This window comes from Aquarana catesbeiana, linkage group LG01 (genome assembly GCF_042186555.1).
Source record: "Aquarana catesbeiana isolate 2022-GZ linkage group LG01, ASM4218655v1, whole genome shotgun sequence".
Classification (NCBI taxonomy): domain Eukaryota; kingdom Metazoa; phylum Chordata; class Amphibia; order Anura; family Ranidae; genus Aquarana; species Aquarana catesbeiana.
The window spans coordinates 507,567,553-507,594,202 of NC_133324.1; the positions used below are offsets into that span (position 1 = coordinate 507,567,553).

At 42.6% G+C, this 26,650-nt stretch overlaps 1 protein-coding gene and 1 long non-coding RNA gene across 3 annotated transcripts in view; one reads left to right on the top strand and one right to left on the bottom strand.

The window, feature by feature from the left end:
* The window catches only part of LOC141103766 (uncharacterized), a 28,137-nt gene extending 13,989 nt beyond the window's left edge, over positions 1-14,148 (top strand). The window contains exons 2-3 of one of the 2 annotated variants that reach the window (XR_012235362.1): positions 4,835-4,954; positions 13,074-14,148. This is a non-coding gene — a long non-coding RNA (uncharacterized lncRNA). The remainder of the gene's footprint in view (positions 1-4,834; positions 4,955-13,073) is intronic. The other variant, XR_012235364.1, reaches the window with a different exon arrangement.
* Positions 4,359-26,650, bottom strand: part of LOC141103761 (cocaine- and amphetamine-regulated transcript protein-like) — a 45,319-nt gene continuing 23,027 nt past the window's right edge. The window contains exons 2-3 of the mRNA XM_073593735.1: positions 14,146-14,229; positions 4,359-5,358 (exon numbers count right to left, since the gene is read on the bottom strand). Of these exons, the coding sequence (XP_073449836.1) occupies positions 5,251-5,358; positions 14,146-14,229 (192 nt within the window). The 3' untranslated portion in view covers positions 4,359-5,250. The remainder of the gene's footprint in view (positions 5,359-14,145; positions 14,230-26,650) is intronic.

The window sequence follows — 26,650 nt, forward strand, 5'->3', positions numbered from 1 at the left end:
TCTTTTTACCTTATGTTATGACACACTTCCTTTTAATGTAATGCTCCACCCTTCTTCCTGTGATTGTACTTCCTGTGTCATGGATGCAGCTAAAAGCCACATGTAGCAGGGCACATGTATTCTGCATTGTAAGCTACAGCCAATATCATCTTTTGACCACATAAATACTACAACCTAATCATCTGTTTGTATCCTGTCATCTGCTGTAACCTTATGTTCAGAATAAAAGCACTTTTGTGGATGGAATCAGTATTTGTTGAGTTCAAACTATCTGATGAGGATTGTCCTGTCAGGTCACCTTGAGGCTAGGTGACAGATGCACTCTGTAGGAGTCAGAAGTGCACCGCTAGGTAGTGGACCCTAGGACTGACTGCTGCGGATTGAACCCTGGGAGGTTCAGGAAGCAGGTCTACTGGATCACTGACACAGATCCCACTGGGAGCTAGAGCATAGATTCCCCAGGGCGCGGAGTCTAAGAGCCAGCAGGTGTTCACCAGAGCCTCTAGTGGTGAGGATGGACTGCGCTGCAGTCTGGCTCCAGGTCGCGGTCCCCAGGGTCTCACAGCTCACGGTAGACTACAGGAGAAGAGGAAGGAGGCAGCAGGCTGGAACAACAAGGAAAGTAAGGGACAAGCCAAGGTCGGAGCCACAAGCAGACAAGGACAACAGAGTTCATGCCAAGGTTCGGGGTCACAGGCAAACAGGGATGGTCGGGGACACGCCAAAGGTCAGGGTCACGAGCAGACAGGAATAGTTAAGAACAGGCCAAAGTCGGTAACTGGAATCAGACGTAGGAAACACAGCAAGTACACATGAAAGCTAACACAATGGTTGATCAGCACTGCTGGCTTGCAGTGCACAGGTTAATCAGGTTAATATAGGGTTCCCTGATAGGAGCTGGGGTGGAGCCATGCGAGAGGAGAGTTTACAAAAGCAGTCAGGTGAGGGTCAGCTGGTCTCTAGAGATGAACACATGGAGACAGGTAAGCTGACAGACAAACTCTATAGCATAACCATGACATGTCCTCAGTGATTATATCTTATACAGGTCAGGCATAGAGGTCTCACAAGGGATAGTCGCTTCACAACAATCGGCGTCAGAATAAGTAACATGTGTTGATTGGTGGACTACTGTTCCTAGATAGTCCAGCCTGCAAATCCTGTGCCCTCAGGCTGCAGCGATTTGACACTTTCCCCACAGTCTCTCCTCTGGCCTCGCACCCAGTTCCCCTGGCATGCCTCATCCAGAAATCCACTGTGGCCCACTCACCGACCTTCTCCTGCCTCGAGTCCATGATGGAAAACTTTAACTGGACATACGTTCCAACAGCTTCTCCAGCCCCTCTGTTCCAGAATACTTAATCCATGACCATGTAAGGGTGAAGCTCCTTCCCAGCTCTCCCGGGCTTCTCTGCTAGGCCTCGCACCCCCCCCAGATGGGGATGGGGCCCCTGCTGCTGCCTAGTACTCCATTCTCCACGTCTCCCAGCCAACAACTCCCCCCCAGCAGGCTGTTACCTCAGCTTATATGGGAGACCTGCCAATTCCAGTTGGGGATTGGTCAGGGCTCCTCACATGAGCTGCCTGCCACCCCACTCCTAGGCCCTGCCCCTCTTCCAGAACATTCTCTCTGGAAGCAGGGGAGGCGCCTTAGAACTAAAGCATAGGTGGTCACACCCACTGTGCACTAACCACTCCCTGCCCCCCAGATCCAAACAAGCAGGCCTAGCCTGATGCATAGGCCTGCCCAAATTTACCTGAGCTGACAGTTTCCCTTTACAAAATCCTCACTCCAGCACCTACCTATGGTAGAGGGTGCTACAGTATATTTAATGTGTTTCTTCAAAGTGTGTCTATCTGAGGTAAATGTATTGGTGCCTTAGTTAAGGATCTCTTCTAGATGGCCATAGGTGGGTAAGATGTAAGCGTAGGCCATAGGTGGGTAAGCGTAGGCCATAGTTTTTTAAGGTGCATTGGTGTGTTAGGGTAGGCAAAGGTAGGCCATAGATTGGTAAGGTGCATTGGTGGTCAGTAGACAGGGGTAGGCCATAGGTGGGTAAGGGCAGGCCTTAGGTGTATAAGGTTCTAATCATTTTTTATTTTAATGCAAAAGGTGTTATGTTGCAGTTTGCACTTACTGGAGTGATTTCCCACCACTTTCTGTTCCCAGAGAGTACAATACAATTATAATAGTTTCTATGCCTTCACTAACCTGTCCAACACACAAAAACTGTTTTTGCTAGAGTTCAGACTTAGTATATGCAAGCATGTGGCTTGTTCCAATGTGTAAACAAACAATCCACTCAAAATGAGCCCTCACATTCTGCAGCTGCCCGTTAATTCCAAGGAGATTACTACAGTAGAAGAAGGCTGGGAAGCAGTGGTGTCATTCACAAAAACACAAGCGGAAAACAGAACACGACCGACCGTAGCTACTAAATTTGTCCGAGAGAGACCAGTGGAATAGTCTATGCCTAGGGTAGCAGGTAAAAGCACATTTTACTTTCATTATCTCTTGCCCCTGCAGGCACCCCTTTCCATGAGTCTGGTACCTCGAAGCCTCTTTTCTTTGATGCTTTGTCCAGAGGTCACAGCTGTGATTTCATCATGTACAATGCAGCCCCAACAGTCCTGCACTGTAAATTAGGACACTGAAAGCATGCCCAGAACCCAGAGCGGCAGAGAAAAAAAAAAGGGAGAGCCTGCTGCCAATGGAGCGAGGAAAAGGGTAAGTAAAAGTTCTTTTTTTCCTGGTACCCTAGGCAAACACTAACATTTATCTACAATTTAAGAAAGAATTGCTTTAAAGCTGAACTGTGGGGATAACCCTAGCTGTGCAGTGCTTAATGGTACCTACCACCAAATTCCACATGATACGACACAGGCAGGGGACTGTTTAATTTGCAATTGAAGATTGGCAGCAGGTTTACTATGAACATTTAGTGTGCATTTATGTCAGTTCACATACTAAAACACATGAGTGCTTGTGTACATTGTATAGGGTTGGTGACACTGCCCTGTTTACTTTTCTTATTTTTTAAACTTTATTGAAATGTCATAAAATGACACTATTTTATAATGAAATTCATATTATAATTATAATATAGTATATATACACTATATTATAATGATATTAAAATATCACATAATGATACTAGATATAGCACAGTGACATGAGATGTGGTGAGTTGTGATGCGTAAAAAGGAAGGCATACATACTGCTTTTTAACACAGCGCACTCAATTGCACATGTATGGTGTGAGTGGGGAAAACAACAAACTATTTCTGTAGCCCTTGTTCTGCTTCCACAATCTAAGCACTGAAAGTGTGGTTTGTATAACTGATCCAGTTGTGATGAGATAGCTTAGTGTGCAGTCTGAGTAGCTTGGCAGACAGTGACTCGATCTAAATGACATCTTGCAGATCGTACAAAGCTTTAATTCAAAAACTTGTGCAGATCATAACAGATGAACATCAGTTAGGTAAAAAAATAAAATCATAGTGTAGCTCCAGTAGAATACAGTATAAGTAGTGCGTGAAGGCTAAAGCATGAGGAAGAAGGGCGGGACTACCCCCATAGACCAATCCCTGGCTATGGAGTGAGGTAGGGATACAATTACTGAAAAACAAACAGACATTGCATGTGTAACATGAGAGCCCTTGTGTTAAACTTATGCAGATCAACACAGCTCACCAACATGATGTGAAAACCTGCCCATACATGGATCGAAGTTTGGCTGGTTCAGCAGGGACCGGACAGATTTTGATCCATGTATGGGCAAGCTGGTTGTACACAAGTCAATCTATAGATCGAGAACCAGCCTGTTAGAAGATCCTCTCTATCGGTGATGATGCTTATGAGTGTATTCTGATGGCAGGGAAATCTGCCCGCTGTCAGAATACAATAGCGCAGTGGGAGAGATTCCCCCACCACATCCCTAAGATAAAATGCTGTTGCAGAAGGCATTATACCTAAATGATCACAGAGCAATACTAGACTAATAGAACTGCAGGTGATATCTGAAGTCTCATGTTGTTTTGAGAATATTGGTACGGTGTGAGAAAATCCTTAGTTTACTACAACTTATCCTCATAAGCTACTTTTCTGGAAAGGAACAGGAAATGTTTTGGCTGGTAGTTCTAAATGTACAGCTTTAAATAGTAAATTCCTTTTACCGCTGCTTGAGAGCTTCTCTTGTATGTGTGTTATTCATGTAAAAGGCACTAAACCTTCCAGTACTTGTAAGTGATCTTCTTTGCAGAGTGTAGGTGGAACTGAGCTGTTCAAGACTTATCATCGATTTTGAAGAAATGAAATGACCCAGAAATGTTGCACTTGCTTTTATTTTAAAAAGGTGCAAGAGGAAAACAGAACATATGGCTTCTATGGCCAGCTTTAAATTCCATTGAAAACACACAACAGTGCAGAAAAAGTGCACAATACAGAGATGTACAGTACATTGACTAGCAGTATAATAGGTTGGAATTCACTGCAGAGAAAAGTCTTTGTTCAAGTCTTTAAAGGAAAACTCCAGTTTTGTTAATTAGTATAACATGTACTGTATAACTGCTGCACAAGCCTTTTTGCAATTTAATGTTAATAAATGTACTTTTCCACTTGAATCTGCAATTGGCCATGATTTTATGAAACACGTTAATTTTCTTACAACCATGCCAACAAAAAAAAGTATTTTGTAGGCAGGATTACCCAACTTCTCATTCACTTGCTCCTGCAAGTGGCTCATTGTTTTTTCCCCTATGCAGAGTTTGAGATTGAATTATAAGCACCCTTAGCAATGTTCCTAGGTTTACTGTTCTTTGTGTTTCCTTTTAGGCTCAGAAATGAAATGTCTCAAAGTATGTCAAGAATGTAAATGCAGAACCTACCAATTAGCCTTAAATATGAGCAAGTGCATTGGAATGGCCAATCTTAATATCTAAAGGGCAGAAGCAGGTAAAAATTGATAATACATGTTGCCAAAATGTCTGTGTTTAAATTTGTTTTCTTTGTACCTTTTTTTTTTAACAAAACTGGAGTTTCATAGTAATGCATAACCTAATTTGTTTTTGAAGTGTAAACTGAGAACACTGTGTTGCTAAATGGGTTTTCTTGAATTTGTCATCTTCAGTGGATTACCTAAAAAGATGAGGTAAAAAGGGGAACACATAACAGATCAAGTTGTCTCTGTTGCTTGCCAGACACAATCTCTCCTCCAGTTTCATATGTCATGTTGTTAAATGTATCTCTGCTTACAAACATTTGAGAATGTAAAAGTTACAAGTGGTCCCCCTTGGGCAGTTGCAAAGCTTTCCTATCCGTGCACCTTTCCTTACTGCACACTGTTCACCAGCATCACACTAAAGGGACAAAAGAAAATACAAATATAAGATTAAATACAAAACCTCCAACAAAGCTAAATATACAGAAGTACATACAACATATGGAAATGAAACCTTTAAAGAGTTTCTTTAAAAAAAAAAAATACTAGTAATATACAATATGCTGTTATATATACAGTCAGGTCCATAAATATTGGCACATTGACACAATTCTAATCTTTTTGGCTCTATACACCACCACAATGGATTTGAAATAAAACGAACAAGATGTGCTTTAACTGCAGACTTTCAGCTTTAATTTGAGGGTATTTACATCCAAATCAGGTAAAAGGTGTAGGAATTACAACAGTTTGTATATGTGCCTCCCACTTTTTAAGGGGCCAAAAGTAATGGGACAGATTAACAATCATCTATCAAACTTTCACTTTTTAATACTTGGTTGCAAATCCTTTGCAGTCAATTACAGCCTGAAGTCTGGAACGCATAGACATCACCAGACGCTGGGTTTCATCCCTGGTGATGCTCTGCCAGGCCTCTACTGCAACTATCTTCAGTTCCTGCTTGTTCTTGGGGCATTTTCCCTTCTGTTTTGTCTTCAGCAAGTGAAATACATGCTCAATCAGATTCAGGTCAGGTGATTGACTTGGCCATTGCATAACATTCCACTTCTTTCCCTTAAAAAACTCTTTGGTTGTTTAACAGTATGCTTCGGGGTCATTGTCCATCTGCACTGTAAAGTGCTGTCCAATGAGTTCTGAAGCATTTTGCTGAATATGAACCGATAATATTGCCCGAAACACTTCAGAATTCATCCTGCTGCTTTTGTCAGCAGTCAAATCATCAATAAATACAAGGGAACTAGTTCCATTGGCAGCCATACATGCCCACGCCATGACACTACCACCACCATGCTTCACTGATGAGGTGGTATGCTTTGGATCATGAGCTGTTCCTTTCCTTCTCCATACTCTTCTCTTCCCATCACTCTGGTACAAGTTGATCTTGGTCTCATCTGTCCATAGGATGTTGTTCCAGAACTGTGAAGGCTTTTTTAGATGTTCTATGGCAAACTCTAATGTGGACTTCCTGTTTTTGAGGCTCACCAATGTTTTACATCTTGTGGTGAACCCTCTGTATTCACTCTGGTGAAGTCTTCTCTTGATTGTTGACTTTGACACACATACACCTACCTCCTGGAGTGTTCTTGATCTGGCCAACTGTTGTGAAGGGTATTTTCTTCACCAGGGAAAAAATTCTGCTGAGCTCACCGGTGCGTTCTTTCTTTTTAAGGATGTTCCAAACAGTTGATTTGGCCACACCTAATGTTTTTGCTATCTTTCTGATGGGTTTGTTTTGTTTTTTCAGCCTAATGATGGCTTGCTTCACTGATAGTGACAGCTCTTTGGATCTCATATTGAGAGTTGACAGCAACAGATTCCAAATGCAAATAACACACTTGAAATGAACTCTGGACCTTTCATCTGCTCCTTGTAAATGGGATAATGAGGGAATAACACACACCTGGCCATGGAACAGCTGAGCAGCCAATTGTGCCATTACTTTTGGTCCCTTAAAAAGTGGGAGGCACATATACAAACTGTTGTAATTCCTACACCGTTCACCTGATTTCGATGTAAATATCCTCAAATTAAAGCTGAAAGTCTGCAGTCAAAGAACATTTTGTTTGTTTCATTTCATTCAAATCCTTTTTATTCTTACATTTTCAAATTATACATAATGCATCATAATAGTATTAAAAAAAATTACATCTATACATCCATTACTATTCCATAACACTGCAAGTTTCATCATAAACCACGTATCTTGCTTGTGTCTTTTTACCCCCCCTCCACCCATCCCACCCCTACAACCCCAATACCCACCCTCCACCCCCAGCACTTATCTTCTATTAAAATGCACTTAATTTTGGTTTGGCAAGACGTTCTGATCGAATGATCAACCCAGATTTAATGCTTACTACCCCTTATACTTATTCCCTCGTTCATGTTACATTACTCATTCCCTGGCACCACAATTCCCATATCCTAGAGAACTTTTTATAGCTTCCCCTTCTAATGTAAATTGTCTTTTCAGTTCTTACTACTGAGTTCATCGTTCTAACCCATTCTTCAGGTGTAGTGGGTAGAGCTGATAACCAGGCTTTCGCAATCAGTTTCCTCGCCTGATATAGGCATCTTATAATTGCTATGTCTATAGGCTGATACTTAGCCCCAACACACAGGACTTAGCCGCTTGTTCTATTCTTATCCCAAACCTCATTTCTATAATATTAAATGAATAAGGTCCCCTGTCCCTGAGCATCTAGGACATTTATCGTCTGGTCTTCGACCAAATCTGTGCAGCCTCTTAGGGGTGTAGTAGGCTTTATGCACCAACAGGAGGTGCGAAGCCCGCTGTGATGGAGAGAGGGACACCAGCGGGCCAAGCCCCCAAATTCTCTCCCACTGATCATCCCTCAACTCCCCCACATCGGCCTCCCACGCCTCCCTGGAGCGCGAAAGTGATTCTAAACTCGTCGACCTGACCGTTAGCTGATCATAAATTTCTGATATCAGGCCCTTAAGGTTAGATACCCATACCACTTTATTAAGAAGCAACGCCCTACACCATTCCATCCCTTTGGTCTTAAATTGTTTGTCTAATGCGTGCCTGAGCTGAAGATAAAAATAAAATGTTTCTTTTGGAATTCCAAACTCCCATCTCAGGTCCGCAAAAGACTTTAGAATATTACCTTCAAATATCTGGACCATCCTGGTTATGCCCAACCTTTCCCACTGCCTGTTTGTTCCTATTAATAGTAGTTCTTGCAACTGTCCATTCTGCCATATTGGTGATAGCTCCGTAAGGCCCCTATATCCCATCTCTCTCTTCACTAACTGCCAGACTTTGGTAACTAATTTGTATGTTGGAAGTGCGCTTCTTAAAGACCCAGCTTCCAGGGCTCCTGCTAAAGATTTGTGCGGATTACCTGATAACATAATTCTTACGTTGGTGTTCGCCTTTCCCTCACGTTCGCACCCACCCAAATGTTGCAGCTGGGCTGCCAAAAAATACCTGTATGGGTGCGGAACCGCTAGTCCCCCCTCCCTGGTAGGGCGTTGCGGGATTTGGAGGCTAATCCTGGCCTTTCCCTTCCTCCAAATCAACTCCCGGAAAAGGGAGTTAATTTTCACAAACCAATCCCTCCCAATCCAAACTGGCGAATTGTGTAAAATATACATTAATTGTGGCATCCAAATCATCTTAACCAGATTTACACGGCCAGCCACAGATAAGGGGAGCCGACACCAAACGTCTTTTTTCCTTTTAAATTTTTCTAAAAGCGGAGCTAGATTATCCCTAATATAATGACTTGGGTTATTATCTAGAACTATACCCAAATATTTGAGCTTGTCCACCACCCTGAAACAGGGTATCCCCTGCGGAAGAGAGCCTGTGGTCGAGTCAATTGGAAGGAGAGTAGACTTCTCCCAGTTGACTATCAACCCTGAGATCCTCCCAAATCCTTCCACCAACTGAATTGCCTTTACTAATGATGGCCCCATATCCCCCAAAAACAACAAAACGTCGTCAGTGTATAACGCTATTCTTTCCTCGCCCCCTTTTCTTATATAACCCTGCAGGCCAGATGAATTTCTTACTACCTCCGCAAAAGGCTCCATAGCTAGGGCGAACAGCAAAGGGGATAGCGGGCACCCCTGCCTAGTTCCCCTTTCCAGGGAAATCCGTTCCGAATGTACCTTGTTTATTTTTAATCTAGCACTGGGTTGATGATATAATATTTTAAGCCAATTTATATATAGGGGGCCGAACCCATATCTTTCCATTACCCACCATAAATACCCCCATTCCAGAGTATCAAATGCCTTGGCAATATCCAAGGACAGGACAACTCTGGAACCTGTGTTTTCTACCGGAGCCTGGAGATTCAAATAGGTCCTTCTTATGTTTTTACTTGTGGACCTATTCTGTATGAACCCGGATTGATCCGGGTGAATCAAGGAGGAGATACATTTATTTAACCTAGTTGCCAGGACTTTTGCCAAAATCTTGACATCGGTACCTAGAAACGAGATTGGTCTATATGATGATGTATCTAATTGGTCCTTCCCCTCTTTGTGAATTAGTACGATAATGGCTTCAGACATCGATGATGGTAAACTACCGGCTGCAGATGACCAGTTCAATGTCTTCAGGAGTTCGGGGGCCAGCACCTCCCCATATTGTTTGTAAACTTCAACAGGCAATCCATCAGGGCCTGGGGACTTCTGGTTCAGCATATCCACTATTGCATGCCGAAGTTCCTCTAGTGTTATTGGGGCATCCAGACTACTCCTGTCTGTGTCCAACAACACCGGGAGCTTAGTACCTTCCAAGAACTTCACCATCTCTCCCCGTACTGGGCAGTGTCGCAACTTATATAAGTCTCTATAGTATTCTGTAAATATTCCATTCACTACCAGGGGATCTGATGAAATTTCTCCTTCTGATGTCTTAATCACAGGAATTGTTGAAGAGGGTGAATTAGTTCTGGCCAGCAAGGCCAGCGTCCGACCTACTCTTTCCCCCTCCTCAAAGTTTCTCTGCCTCTGGAATACTTTCCTATTTTCTGCTCTTCTAAATTCTTCCGTTTTATATTCTTGTGGCTTCATTACCCAGATTTCTCGGTTTTCCGGAGTTGAATCTAACACATAATTTCTTTCTGACTCCAAGACCTCGTCTCTAATAAGCTCTTCCCTTGCCCTTGTTTGTTTCTTTATTTTTGATATTTGTTGAATTAATAGCCCTCTAAGGTATGCTTTCAAAGAATCCCAGATCACCCCCCCTGAGGCTGTCCCGGTATTATATTCAATAAATTATTTTAATCTTGTACTTATCTCATCTCTATTCCCTATTATCTCTAACCATATTGGATTTAATGACCACATTCTCTGGCCGCTATTATCCCGGACCGTTATCGTTACCAACAGCGAGTGATCAGATACCCCCCTTGGTCGGTACTCAATTTTTCCAATAAAAGATTGGACTTCTTGATTACCTATGGCCATATCAATACGGGAGAGAGTGTGGTGTGACCCCGAGAAGCAAGAGTATTGCTGACTTGTTCGTTTCATTTCAAATCCATTGTGGTGGTGTATAGAGCCAAAAAGATTAGAATTGTGTTGCTGTCCCAATATTTATGGACCTGACTGTATATATATATATATATATATATATATATATATATATATATATATATATATATATATATATATATATATGGTATGACAAAGGGAGATATGTGTGCAGGAGAGTGGTGTTGAGGGTATGACTGTAGGCAGTATATGCAGGATAGGAGTGTGGAGGGTATGGCGGTGGGCACCATGTGCAGGAGAGGAGTACAATATGTATGAGAGGGGGCAGTAATGAGCAATGGTGGGATGGAGGAGTGTTAGAGTCTGGTGGCGGGCAGTATGTGCAGGAAGGGAGTGTGCCGAGTTTAATAGTCAGCAGTATGTGCAGGAGAGGAGTAAGGAGGGTATCACAGCGGGCAGTATGTGCAGAAGGGATTGCAGAGGGTATGACAATGGGCAGTATGTGCAGGGGACGAGTGCAGTAACTACTGTATTATGATGGTGGGGAGCATTGGCAGGAAAGCAGTGTGAAAGGTATCAGAGGGGGCAGTATGTACAGGAAAGGAGTAGTGAGGGTATTACCCTGGGTGGTATATGCAGGAGAGGAGTGCAGAGTATGATGGTGAGCATTTGAAGCAAAAGGAGAATGCAGTGAGTATTAGAGGGGGCTGTATGTGCAGTAGAGAAGTGGTAAGAGTATGACAGCAGGTAGTATAGAGTGTGAGTAATATGTGCAGGACAGGAGTGCAGAGGGTATGACAGGGGGCAGTATGTGCAGAAGAGGAATGTGAAAAGGTATGGCAGTAGGCAGTATGTGTAAGAGAGAAGTACACAGGGTATAATGGCAGGGTAGTATGTGCAGGAGAGGAGTACAGAGGGTATGAGGGTGGACAGTATGGGGTTGATTTACTAAAACTGGAGTGAAAAATCTGGTGCAGCTGTGCATGGTAGCCAATCAGCTTCTAACTTCAGCTTGTTCAATTATGCTTTGACTAAAAAAAAACCTGGAAGCTGATTAGTTTCTCTGCAGAGCTGCACAAGATATTGCACTCTCCAGTTTTAGTAAATCAACCCTTATGCGCAGAAAAATAATCACAGTGATTGTCAGAGGGGGCAGTGTGTGCAGGACAGGAGTGCAAAGGGTAAGAGAGGGGCAGGAAAGGGGTACAGAAGGTATGACGAGGGCGGTTTGTGCAGGATAGGCATTCAGAGGGTATTATGGAGGGCAGTATGTGCAGGAAAAGAGTGTGGAGGGTATGACAGCAGACCAGGCAGTATGTGCAGAAGAAGGGTGCAGAATCTATGATAGCAGGCAGAATGTGCCAGAAAATAGCGCTATTTTCACTGGTGTGTGGCACATTGCCAGACAGCATGTGTGGTTTATGGGCAGATTTTTAGAAAGAAACAGAAGTGCCTGTGGTTTTACCTGGACTGCATCCATTAACACCAGCCAAGACACACTTACAACAAGTAAGGTGTTACTTATCATTTTTTAAGTAAAAAGAAAAATAACTTTACAGAGGTTCCATCATTTTCCCAACCAGTCAAAAACCAAAGAAAAGTTGAGGCTGAAGATGGGCTGTAAGTCCACCCTTAACAAACAGTGGCAAGATTTGTTGTCACTAACCATTTTCCTGTGAATGGAAATAAAAAGCACCCAGCACAATGTGTTGTAAGGGCAGCATTCTGTCTGCAACTGGATTGCACTACAGGAAGGGGCTTTCTAGGGGAAGTCACACAAAAGCAATTGGCAGCCAAGGCCACAACAACCTGCTTTCATCTGTTTCGCTCAGTACACAATTTTAGACAAGTGGTTTGTAAGGCACTTGATGGGTGTCCTCTACTGTACAGTTTTTCAGATACTAACATTCTAAATCTGACTCTTATTTAAAGGCTTGCATACATTTTGATCCATCTAAGATCTCTGTTCTACCTCCTACCACCCCAGCTGTATTTTCTAGTTTAGTAATAGTTTACAGCCTTCCTATCTCCAGCATCTGTTCCTTGGAGTTCACTATCCCAAATTATTTTGCTGTTTAAAGTTTTAAGCATGCTTTTACAGATTATAAACAAATGCCTTTCTCTGCTTTTGGTTACTACTTAATGCATATCACCATACATCCTCCTGTCAATGTCAATTTTATCAAAATCTGCCCCAAGTGCATTTTTCATGTGATTGTATTGTCTAGCTGGGTGACTACGTTATTCAGCATTATTATAAAGTAATTATTTGTTTCAATCAGATAATAGCAGGTCCTTTGTACAGATAAGTTCCTCATGTCTTGCTTGTTCCATTTCTTTAAGTGGTTTTTTGCTTGTGGGCAGAACCCTCCTGTCTTTGTTGCATTACTTATTATGTTACTCTGGGTATATTCTCTTTGTGCTTTACCCAAATTGTAAAGCACTGAAGAATATGCTGCCCTTAAATAAACAAAGAATATACAGATATTTACAGCAGATTACACAGGAGTGCTGGAACTCCCATGTGTTTGGGCCGCTGCTGGCTTCATTTCTTCCCCTGCCGCTGCACTGAATCAGAACTCTGACTATATGTGTTCTCAGCCGTTTTTTGTTTTTTCTTTCCTCTCCGACTGGCAGCAGCAGTGCCTGTAAGGAGGAGACTGGATAACACTGGATAACACAGCAGCTGCTTGGGACACTGGGACATGTGGACCTGGAGGAGTGCTGCACAGGGGAATTTAATGCAGCTAAAAACTTCATCACACATAGACCTTGGCAAACGGGAGCAGAGGCCAGACTTTTCCCAGGCATTCTGAGAGAGGCCAGTCTTCATGTGTGCAGGGGACAAGAGAGAGTGTGCGGACCTGCTGCTGTATCCTAGGCCTACACCAGAGGATCGGAGAGTACAGAGTTGTAACCTGTGTGCTGAGGGACTGAGCCACTGTGAGGATACGGTCTTTGCTGTGCTGAGTACTGGAGTCGCCTCAGGCAATCCAGAAGTGAGCAGACATCTGACTAGAGGGACCACTGCTGCTGTGTCGCTGGGACTATTTAGAAAGCATTGTTGCCATTGATCTATTGGTGCTAGCAGAGACTAAGTGCATAGGAACTGGCTGTATATCTAGCAGTCTTACTCACTACATGCAGACTTTACTGAGACTGTACTGAAAGTACCATAAAGCTTGAGCCCCAACTCTAGCTGGCTGAAGAACTAAGGCTAAAGACTACTCACTCAGATAGTTGCTTCACAAGAACTTTGCCTGTTGTCCACTGTAAGGGGTACATCTTTAAGTTTTCCTTAATTTAAATTTCATTGCTGACATTCATATATAAAGTACACCCTAAAGTGGTTATAGCCTACTCTTTACAGAGGAGTTATTGCAGTATTGATTATTATTGCTGTTACTGTTATTACTTATTGCGGATTACCAGGTTTGCTCTAATTCAGTTGCACAGAACTCTATTCTATGCTGCTATAGACTAGTGAACATATTGTCTAGTGAACATGGTGTGTCAGTGAGGCTGACGTTGTTCTCCGAGTCAAGGCAGACTAAAAGAGAGCCCAACCTACCAAACAGCTCCTGTGGGAGTAGTGCTGCATAAAGATAGTTTTACTATTATTAAAAATGTATAATCAGAAAAAATATTTGTGTATAATATGTTTCTTATGCTTAGCAACACCCACATTCTCTGCTAGGCTTTTCCTTACCGAAGGCACCCATCCCAGCTTCTTGTCCAGAGGAAGAATCCTTTTACTTTTGAGTTTCTCCAGGACATCCTGTAACGCTTCTATCTGTATAAAATATATAACAGTAGTGGAATTAAATGTAATACAAGTTAATAAAAGTCTAATAATAAAATAATACTTTTTTTTAGCATAGTAAAGTAAGTAAGACTGGTGGAGGTCTTACAACATTGGAATAGCTGAGAATTTTATATGGTTCACATATCTGTATGAGTAGTGTTATGCCCTGTACACACCGTCGGATTTTCCGATGGCAAAGTGCGATCGGATTGTGTTGTCGGAAATTCCGATTGTGTGTGGGCTCCATCGGACTTTTTCCGTTGGAATTTCCGACACACAAAGTTTGAGAGCAGGCTATAAAATTTTCTGACAACAAAATCAGATCGGTTAAATTCCGATCGTATGTACACAAATCCGCTGCACAAAGTGCCATGCATGCTCAGAATAAATTAAGAGACGAAAGCTATTGGCTACTGCCCCGTTTATAGTCCCGACGTACGTGTTTTACGTCACCGCGTTCAGAACGATCGGATTTTCCGACAACTTTGTGCGACCATGTGTATGCAAGCCAAGTTTGAGCCAACATCCGTCGGAAAAAATCCATGGATTTTGTTGTCGGAATGTCTGATCAATGTCCGATCGTGTGTACAGGGCATTAGGTAGAAAGGATGCTAGGAATTACAGGAGTTACAGACTATTTGATATAATTTAATTCTTTGAGTGGCTTGAGTTTCTCCGTTCCCAGGACACTCTGACTGCAAGCTGTAACATGTCTTATCCAGAGTTGGCCCATCCCCATCTAGACCCTTCTATTGACGTATCTCTGTAATTAGTGACCTTGCTATCCTTTAGAAAGCTGTGGGATGCTGTAGAGGGTGGGACAGTTTTCAGAATTGCTAGGAAGTGTTAAATGTTGCATATTTGTAGGCATATAGAGTTTTATGCTGCCTTAGTTGGGAGGGCTAGTGTTAATTATGTTTCCCGTTTTTTGTTTTTTTTGGCATGCTTTTTTGGGTCCAACTCCCTGGTCCTGTGCTATATAAAAATGGGACAGGGGTCCGATTCAGGGGCACGTGAGTGAAGAGCATGCAAGAAGGTTACTGAAGTCTGTGGTTGCTGCTGTTACTGTTACCAGACTCTGTCCTGTTGGCCTTCTAAATATGCCGCAATATGTGGCAGAAAACTAACACTGCACATCATCCTGAACACACTGTTCCCACTGTGAAACATGGTGGTGGCAGCATCATGTTGTTGTGATGCTTTACTTCAGCAGGGACAGGGAAGCTGGTAAGAGTTGATCGGAAGATGGATGGAGCCAAATACAGGGCAGTCTTAGAAGAAAACCTGTTAGAGTCTGCAAAAGACTTGAGATTGGGGCGGAGGTTCACCTTCCAGCAGGACGATGACCCCAAACATACAGCCAGAGCTACAATGGAATGGTTTAGATCAAACCATAATCATGTGTTAGAATGGCCCAGTCAAAGTCCAGACCTAAATCTAATTGAGAAGCTGTGGCAAAACTTGAAAATTGCCTTTCACTGATGCTCTCCATCCAATCTGACAGAGCTTGAGCTATTTTGCAAAGAAGAATGGGCAAAAATTTCACTCTCTAAATGTGCAAAGCTGGTAGAGACATGCCTAAAAAGACTTGCAGCTGTAATTGCAGCAAAAGGTGGTTCTACAAAGTATTGATTCAGGGGGGCTGAATATAAATGCACAGCACACTTTTCAGATACTTATTTGTAAACATTTTTGAAAATCATTTATCATTTTCCTTCCACTTCACAATTATGTGCCACTTTGTGTTGGTCTATCACATAAAAAATCCCAGTAAAATACATTTATGTTTTTGGTTGTAACATGACAAAATGTGGAAAATTCCAAGGGGTATGAATACTTTTTCAAGATACTGTACACATTGACAACAATTTATGCATCGCTTTACAATATAAAAGGTAGACAATACAGTTACAATACAATACAAGAGGATTAAGAGGGCCCTGCTCAGAAGAGCTTACAATCTAATAGGGTGTGGCAGGTGGTATAACAGACCGTAACTGTGGGGAATGAGCTGATGGTAGTGGTAAAAGATTAGCTGGAGGTGTAATATCTCTTCAGGGAAGCCTGGGTTTTCAGGGTGTTGCCTGAAGGCAGCTAGAGTGGGAGATAGCCGGACAGGTTGAAGTAGAGAGTTCCAGAGGATGGGAGAGGCTCTGGAGAAATTATGGAGACGAGCATCGGAGGAGGAGACAAAGGAGCTTGAAAGTAGGAGGTATAGAGAGGACGGGTGGATGATATTTGGAGACAAGATTGGTGATGTAGCTTGGGGCAGAGTTGTGAATGGCTTTGTATGTTGTGGTTAGTATTTTGAATTTATTTCGCTGGGCGATCTGGAGCCAGTGTAAGGATTGGCGGAGAGGGGTGGCAGACACTGAGCGATTGGTAAGGTGGATAAGTCTGGCAGCAGCATTCATAATAAATAGGCCAATGAGAAGGGAGTTGTAATAGTCAAGGCGAGAGATAATGAGGGAGTGAATGAGTAGCTTAGTGGTTTCACTTGTTAAAAAGGGGCATATTTTAGAGATGTTACGGAGGTGAAGTCTACAAGCTTTTGACAATGATTGGATTTGCAGCTGAAAGTATTGGTCAAAGTCTAGGATTACACCTAGTACCCTGGCATGAGGGGAGGGATTGATGGTTGCATATTGAAAAGTCATGGAGGGGGACACGGGCGGGGCACGGGGGGGACTATTACCAGCTCAGTTTTAGAGAGATTTAATTTGAGGAAGTGGTGCGACATCTATGCTGATTTGTCAGTTAGTAAGTTAGCAATGCAAGAGGAGACTGCAGGAGAGAGGTGAGGAGTAGAAAGTTGATTTGAGTGTCATAGGCGTATAGATGGTATTGGAAGCCATGGGCAGTTATCAATTGACCAAGGGAGAAGTTGTAGATAAAGAAGAGAAGGGGTCCAAGAACAGAGCCTTGGGGGACCCCCACAGAAAGGCGCAATGGAAAGGAGGAGACAGATTTGTAGGTGACACTGAAGGAGTGCTGTGATAGGTGGGAGGAGAATCAGGATAGAGCAGAATCTTGGAGGCAAAGGGAACGGAGTTTATCGAGAAGAAGTGGGTGGTCAACAGTATCCTTGGCCGCAGAGAGGTCAAGTAGTAGGAGTATGGAGTAGTGGCCATTGGTTTTAGCAGTTAGTAAATCGTTAGTGAGGTTTAGTAAGGCAGTTTCTGTGGAGTGCTGCAAGCGAAAGCCGGACTGTAAGGGGTCAAGAAGGTTATTTTCACCGAGGTTGTAGACTAAGCGTTCTAGAAGTTTAGAGGTGAATGGGAGCATAAAAATGGGTCCTAAGTTGTTCAGGTTGGTGGGGTCCAGTGAGTGCTTTTTTAGTATGGCAGTGATCTACACATGTTTTAGAGGGGAGAGGAAGATTCCACTAAAGAGGGAGAGATCGAAGGTGTGAGTGAGGGAGCATTGGATAGAATAAGAGGGTGACCGTAGTAGTTGTAAGGGAATAGGATCTTGGGGACAACTGGTTAGGTGGGCATCTGAGAAAAGTTTTGTAACCTCTTCAGTAGTAGCTAGTTCAAAAGAAGAAAGTGTTGACTGTGCTGTTAGGCAAGGTATGTTGAGTGGAGAAGATGTACACACAGTGGAGGTGTCCTCACGTATTGCATAATATTTGTCTTAGAAGTGATTGGCAATCTCTTGAGCAGTGAGTGAGTTAGTGGGTAGAGGGGGTGGTGGATGAGGCACAGGAGTTAATAGTTGAAAAGAGCCGACGGGGACTGGATGACAAAGTATTAATAAGAGAGACAAAGTAGGCTTGTTTGGCATCATGGAGGCAGAAATTGTATTTTAGGAGGGCAGATTTATATAGGGTGAAGTCCTGCAGACATTTGGTTTTACACCATAGTCGTTCAAGAGCATGGCAATGTCTCTTCAGATTTCTAGTTTTGTCAGTTTGTCAGGGTTGTAATGGTTGGGGCCTGATTCTGCGTGTAGTTAGAGGAGCAAGTGCATCCAGTGATGATGAGTGTGAACTGTTGTAGACAGAGGTGGCCAGGTCAGAACATGACAGGGGAGAGATTATGACATATAGTTGGTCAGTAGCAGAATAGAGATGAGAAGGGTTAAAGTGGCAAAGGTTCCTACAAGTAATCGTTTGCTGCTTGGAGGGATGGGTGGTTGGAGGCAAGGATACAGTGAAGCTGATGAGATTGTGATCAGAGAGGAAAGGGGGTGTTGGTGAGGTTGCCAGGAGTGCAGAGATAGGAGAATACAAGGTCGAGGGTATTATCATTGGAGTAAGTGGAAGTGTGTGTCCATTGGGTTAGGTCAAAAGATGAGATTAAGTTGAGAAGTTGAGCTGTAGCTGGGCTGTTAACATTGACAGGGATGTTGAAGTCGCCAAGGATGATAGTGGGTATTTCAGAAGAAAGAAAGTAGGGTAGCCAGGCAGCGAAGTCATCAAAAAAGCGCAATACTGGTCCAGGAGGCTGATAAATTACTGCAATCCTCAGACAAATGGGAGAAAACAGACTATTACAGTGCATCTCGAAAGAAGAGAGGGAGAGATAGGAAGGACTTGGAAGGTGCTTTGTGGGAAAAGAAGGAATCCAACTACACCTCCTTTCTGTCCGTTGGGTCTGGAGGAGTGAGTCCAGTGGAGGTCACCATGGGAGAGGGCAGCAGAAGAAGCAGAGTCAAAATCTTGAAGCCAGGTTTCAGATATAGCTGAAAAGGTCATGCACAGATGTGAGCTTGTTACAGATGGAGTGGGCATTCAAAAGGGCGCATAAGATTTGGGGGCTGGTTTTAGGAAGCAGGGGGATAGAAATTAAACTGTTCAAATTTCTTTTCGGCGCATACTGCAGTTACAGCATGTAGCCCATAGTTGCTCTTATCTTGGTCTCATCAGACCACAGGACATGGTTCCAGTAATCCATGTCCTCAGATTACTTGTCTTCAGCAAACTGTTTGCGGGCTTTCTTGTGCATCATCTTTAGAAGAGGCTTCCTTCTGGGATGACAGCCATGCAGACCAATTTGATGCAGTGTGCGGCGTATGGTATGAGCACTGACAGGCTGACCCCCCACCTCTTCAACCTCTGCAGCAATGCTGGCAGCACTCATACGTCTATTTGCCAAAGACAAGCTCTGGATATGACGCTGAGCATGTGCACTCAACTTCTTTGGTCAACCATTGCGAGGCCTATCCTGAGTGGAACCTGTCCTGTTAAACTCCTGTATGGTCTTGGCCACTGTGCTGAAGCTCAGTTTCAGGGTCTTGGCAATCTTCTTATAGCTTAGGCCATCTTTATGTAAAGCAAGAATTCTTTTTTTTTAGATCCTCAGAGTTCTTTGCCATGAGGTGCCACATTGGACTTCCAGTGACCAGTATGAGAGAGTGAGAGCGATAACACCAAATTTAACACACCTGCTCCCCATTCACACCTGAGACCTTGTAACACTAATGAGTCACATGACACCGGGGAGGGAAAATGGCTAAAAGGGCCCAATTTGGACATTTTAACTTAGGGGTGTACTCACTTTTGTTGCCAGCAGTTTAGACATTAATGGCTGTATGTTGAGTTATTTTGAGGGGACAGCAAATTTACACTTTTATACAAGCTGTACACTCACTAATTTACATTGTAGCAAAGTGTCATTTCTTCAGTGTTGTCACATGAAAAGATAGAATAAAATATTTACAAAAATGCGAGGGGTGTACTCACTTTTGAGAGATACTGCATATTGAAAGTGTCTTGTTATATCGTGGAACACAAGAGGGGTATAATTCCTGCTGTGGCCATGAAGCAAAGCATTGCGTATGTGTACACCCCGGCCATTGCCCTTCCAGGAAAAGGGTGAGCTGTTGAAGGGCAGTAAAAACGCAACTATATGTATATATGTACAGTATGAAAATTCTAACTATAACATTTGTCTTATTTGCTTTTTTGGTCTGCTAAATATACCATTGAAAGTGAAGGCAGATATTGCTGATCCAGCAATGCCCCCCAAGAACACTGGACTCCTGGCCCCTGTGAGGATGTCCACCTCTTCCCTCTCCTCAGAGGGGACCACGCTGGCAGTCATCCATTTGGAAGAGTCGACGTCTCACAGTGACATGGTCACTTAATGAAGGACCCCTCCAAGAAGTAGACAGAATAGGAGACAACTGAGGTCGGTGGTGTCACAGGATTGCGGCTTCAATGAAAGTGTTTGTCAACCTAAAAAATAATAAAATAAAAGCGCCTGTTCCTTTAACCACTTCAGCCCCGGAAGGATTTACCCCCTTCCTGACCAGAGCACTTTTTACAATTTGGCACTGCGTCGCTTTAACTGCTAATTGCGCGGTCATGCAATGCTGTAACCAAACGAAATTTGCGTCCTTTTCTTCCCACAAATAGAGCTTTCTTTTGATGGTATTTGATCACCTCTGCTGTTTTTATTTTTTGCGCTATAAACGGAAAAAGACCGAAAATTTTGAAAAAAAATGATATTTTCTACTTTTTGTTATAAAAAAAATCCAATAAACTCAATTTTAGTCATACATTTAGGCCAAAATGTATTCGGCCACATGTCTTTGGTAAAAAAAATGTCAATAAGCGTATATTTATTGATTTGCGCAAAAGTTATACCGTCTACAAACTAGGGTACATTTTCTGGAATTTACACAGCTTTTAGTTTATGACTGCCTATGTCATTTCATGAGGTGCTAAAATGGCAGGGCAGTACAAAACCCCCCCAAATGACCCCATTTTGGAAAGTAGACACCCCAAGGAAATTGCTGAGAGGCATGTTGAACTCATTGAATATTTATTTTTTTTGTCCCAAGTGATTGAATAATGACAAAAAAATAAAAAATAAATAAAAAAAAAAAAAAATTACAAAAAGTTGTCACTAAATGATATATTGCTCACACAAGCCATGGGCATATGTGGAATTGCACCCCAAAATACATTCAGCTGCTTCTCCTGAGTATGGGGATACCACATGTGTGGGACTTTTTGGGAGCCTAGCCGCGTACGGGGCCCCGAAAACCAAGCACCGCCTTCAGGATTTCAAAGGGCATAAATTTTTGATTTCACTCCTCACTACCTATCACAGTTTTGAAGGCCATAAAATGCCAAGATGGCACAAAACCCCCCCAAATGACCCCATTTTGGAAAGTAGACACCCCAAGCTATTTGCTGAGAGGCATGTTGAGTCCATGGAATATTTTATTTTTTGACACAAGTTGCGGGAAAGTGACAATTTTTTTTTTTTTTTGCACAAAGTTGTCACTAAATGATATATTGCTCAAACATGCCATGGGCATATGTGGAATTACACCCCAAAATACATTATGCTGCTTCTCCTGAGTACGGGGATACCACATGTGTGGGACTTTTTGGGAGCCTAGCCGCGTACGGGGCCCCGAAAACCAAGCACCGCCTTCAGGATTTCTAAGGGCATACATTTTTGATTTCACTCCTCACTACCTATCACAGTTTTGAAGGCCATAAAATGCCAAGATGGCACAAAACCCCCCCAAATGACCCCATTTTGGAAAGTAGACACCCCAAGCTATTTGCTGAGAGGCATGTTGAGTCCATGGAATATTTTATTTTTTGACACAAGTTGCGGGAAAGTGACAATTTTTTTTTTTTTTTGCACAAAGTTGTCACTAAATGATATATTGCTCAAACATGCCATGGGCATATGTGGAATTACACCCCAAAATACATTATGCTGCTTCTCCTGAGTACGGGGATACCACATGTGTGGGACTTTTTGGGAGCCTAGCCGCGTACGGGGCCCCGAAAACCAAGCACCGCCTTCAGGATTTCTAAGGGCATACATTTTTGATTTCACTCCTCACTACCTATCACAGTTTTGAAGGCCATAAAATGCCAAGATGGCACAAAACCCCCCCAAATGACCCCATTTTGGAAAGTAGACACCCCAAGCTATTTGCTGAGAGGCATGGTGAGTCCATGGAATATTTTATATTTTGACACAAGTTGCGGGAAAGTGACAATTTTTTTTTTTTTTTTTTTTTTTTTGCACAAAGTTGTCACTAAATGATATATTGCTCAAACATGCCATGGGCATATGTGGAATTACACCCCAAAATACATTCTGCTGCTTCTCCTGAGTACGGGGATACCACATGTGTGGGACTTTTTGGGAGCCTAGCCGCGTACGGTGCCCCGAAAACCAAGCACCGCCTTCAGGATTTCTAAGGGCATAAATTTTTGATTTCACTCCTCACTACCTATCACAGTTTTGAAGGCCATAAAATGCCAAGATGGCACAAACCCCCCCCAAATGACCCCATTTTGGAAAGTAGACACCCCAAGCTATTTGCTGAGAGGCATGTTGAGTCCATGGAATATTTTATATTTTGACACAAGTTGCGGGAAAGTGACAATTTTTTTTTTTTTTTTTTTGCACAAAGTTGTCACTAAATGATATATTGCTCACACAGGCCATGGGCATATGTGGAATTACACCCCAAAATACATTCTGCTGCTTCTCCTGAGTATGGGGATACCACATGAGTGGCACTTTTTGGGAGCCTAGCTTCATACGGGGCCCCGAAATCCAATCACCGCCTTCAGGATTTCTAAGGGCGTTAATTTTTGATTTCACTCCTCACTACCCATCACAGTTTCGAAGGCCATAAAATGCCAAGATAGCACAAAACCCCCCAAAATGACCCCATTTTGGAAAGTAGACACCCCAAGCTATTTGCTGAGAGGCATGGCGAGTATTTTGCAGCTCTCGTTTGTTTTTGAAAATGAAGAAAGACAAGAAAAACGTATTTTTTTTTTCTTTTTTCAATTTTCAAAAGTTTGTGACAAAAAGTGAGGTCTGCAAAATACTCACTATACCTCTCAGCAAATAGCTTGGGGTGTCTATTTTCCAAAATGGGGTCATTTGGGGGGGGTTTATGCCATCTGGGCATTCCATGGCCTCCGAAACTGTGATAGGCAGTGAAGAGTGAAATCAAAAATTTACGCCCTTAGAAAGCCTGAAGGCGGTGCTTGGTTTTCGGGGTCCCGTACGCGGCTAGGCTCCCAAAAAGTCTCACACATGGGGTATCCCCGTATTCAGGAGAAGCAACAGAATGTATTTTGGGGTGTAACTTCACATATTCCCATGGCATGTTTGAGCAATATATCATTTAGTGACAACTTTGTGCAAAAAAAAAAAAAAAAAAAAAAATTTGTCTTTTTCCCGCAACTTGTTTTACAATATAAAATATTCCATGGACTCGACATGCCTCTCAGCAAATAGCTTGGGGTGTCTACTTTCCAAAATGGGGTCATTTGGGGGGGTTTTGAACTGTCCTGGCATTTTATGCACAACATTTAGAAGCTTATGTCACACATCACCCACTCTTCTAACCACTTGAAGACAAAGCCCTTTCTGACACTTTTTGTTTACATGAAAAAATTATTTTTTTTGCAAGAAAATTACTTTGAACCCCCAAACATTATATATTTTTTTAAAGCAAATGCCCTACAGATTAAAATGGTGGGTGTTTCATTTTTTTTTTTCACACAGTATTTGCGCAGCGATTTTTCAAACGCATTTTTTGGGGAAAAAACACACTTTTTAACATTTTAATGCACTAAAACACACTATATTGCCCAAATGTTTGATGAAATAAAAAAGATGATCTTAGGCCGAGTACATGGATACCAAACATGACATGCTTTAAAATTGCGCACAAACGTGCAGTGGCGACAAACTAAATACATTTTTAAAAGTCTTTAAAAGCCTTTACAGGTTACCACTTTAGATTTACAGAGGAGGTCTACTGCTAAAATTACTGCCCTCGATCTGACCTTCGCGGTGATACCTCACATGCATGGTGCAATTGCTGTTTACATTTGACGCCAGACCGACGCTTGCGTTCGCCTTTGTGCGAGAGCAGGGGGGGACAGGGGTGCTTTTTTTTTTTTTTTTTTCCTTATTATTTTTTTGCTTTTTTATCTTATTTTTAAACTGTTCCTTTCATTTTTTTTTTTTTTTAATCATTTTTATTGTTATCTCAGGGAATGTAAATATCCCCTATGATAGCAATAGGTAGTGACAGGTACTCTTTTTTGAAAAAATTGGGGTCTATTAGACCCTAGATCTCTCCTCTGCCCTCAAAGCATCTGACCACACCAAGATCGGTGTGATAAAATGCTTTCCCAATTTCCCAATGGCGCTGTTTACATCCGGCGAAATCTAAGTCATGAAATGCTCGTAGCTTCCGGATTCTTAGGCCATAGAGATGTTTGGAGCCATTCTGGTCTCTGATCAGCTCTATGGTCAGCTGGCTGAATCACCGGCTGCATTCTCAGGTTCCCTGTTGGTACAGGAGAGCCAGAGAAAAACATGGAAGACGGTGGGGGGGGGGGGTCATTCCCTCCCACTGCTTGTAAAAGCAGTCTAGAGGCTAATTAGCCGCTAGGATTGCTTTTACATGAAAGCCGACCGCTGGCTGAAAAGAATGATACCAAGATGATACCTAAACCTGCAGGCATCATTCTGGTATAACCACTCAAAGTCCAGCAACATACCAGTACGTTGCTGGTCCTTGTTGGGCATATATTGTAAACTTTTTTTTCATGCAGCCTGTGGGCTGAACGAAAAAAAGATATTGATCGGTGGGTATGCCCACCATTAGAATACCTCCCTTCATCCACCCACTTCTAATGATGGGCATACATGCACCATTTATATATGCCGAAGCATGGGGGCATCCTCCCGCAAAAGGCAGGAGCAAATTGCTCCTCCACCCACTGCCCCCACGCTTCGGCATATATGCTGAAGTATGTAACTGTGGTGGTGAAATCACCTCCGACAGCGCTGGAGTCACGGCTTTATGTATCGTGGGAGCAAACGCTGTTGCTGTCAAGATAAATAAATCCGCGCTGCAACTGAATGGCGTATCTGCTAAGCAAATGATGGTTAACAAAAAACAAAGTAACATTACAGTATAACAGTAATACTTACCATACCTGCAAAGCAAATACAAAAAAAAAAAACATAGTAAAAAATAAAACATTTAACGCAACCTGTGCCTACCTAAAATATATATATGCCGAAGCATGGGGGCATCCTCCCACAAAAGGCAGGAGCAAATCGCTCCTCCACCCACTGCTGCCCCCACGCTTCGGCATATATGCTGAAGTATGTAACTGTGGTGGTGAAATCACCTCCGACAGCGCTGGAGTCACGGCTTTATGTATCGTGGGAGCAAACGCTGTTGCTGTCAAGATAAATAAATCCGCGCTGCAACTGAATGGCGTACCTGCTAAGCAAATGATGGTTAACAAAAAACAAAGTAACATTACAGTATAACAGTAATACTTACCATACCTGCAAAGCAAATACAAAAAAAAAAAAAACATAGTAAAAAATAAAACATTTAACGCAACCTGTGCCTACCTAAAATATATATATGCCGAAGCATGGGGGCATCCTCCCACAAAAGGCAGGAGCAAATCGCTCCTCCACCCACTGCTGCCCCCACGCTTCGGCATATATGCTGAAGTATGTAACTGTGGTGGTGAAATCACCTCCGACAGCGCTGGAGTCACGGCTTTATGTATCGTGGGAGCAAACGCTGTTGCTGTCAAGATAAATAAATCCGCGCTGCAGCTGAATGGCGTACCTGAAAACAAAAAAATGGTTAAAACACATTAAACTATAAAAAAATTACATACCTGAAAAGCAAACATGATAAAACATAACAATAAAACATTGCAGAATAGAATACAGTAAAAAAGAGAAGAACAATAGAGAGAAAATAGAGAGAGAGAGAACAATAAAAACGACAACTATTTTTGGTTTTTTTATTTTATATTTTTTTTGTGTATTTTTTTTTTTTTACTTTTTTTTTTTTTTTTTACATTTTTTTTTTTTTATAACTGTAACTTTTAAAACTGTAACGGTTCCAGGTTTGGGTCTCTCAAAATGCGATGGCATCTTGGGAGACCCTGTGAAAGTGTGTCCTAGTCTGTGCAGTGCTGTACCCTACGCTAAAACTCAACTAGTGTATGGTAGCGTTCAAAACATTCACCAATGCAAAGACCAGGATTGCCAGGACAGGAGGGACAATAATACCGGGTGTCACGCCTAAATCCGCGCTTGCTGCAGACACGACATTTTCTTTGGGGGGCTCGTTGGGTAGGGGTACTCTCGAGGACATAAGGAAAATGCCTCTCATGCAGCCGGCCTACTGCATTTGGTTGGGGAAGGTGAGGTGGAGCACCGTCTGGAAACAGAAGGGCTCTGACGATCTCTTCCTGGAATTTAAGGAAGGATCCAGTCCGTCCTGAAGCTCTGTATAGCACATGAGCGTTCAGCAAAGCCAATTGAAATAAGTATACAGACACTTTTTTGTACCAGCGTCTGGCCTTACGGGCAATTAGGTACGGCGCCAACAACTGGTCGTTGAGGTCCACCCCTCC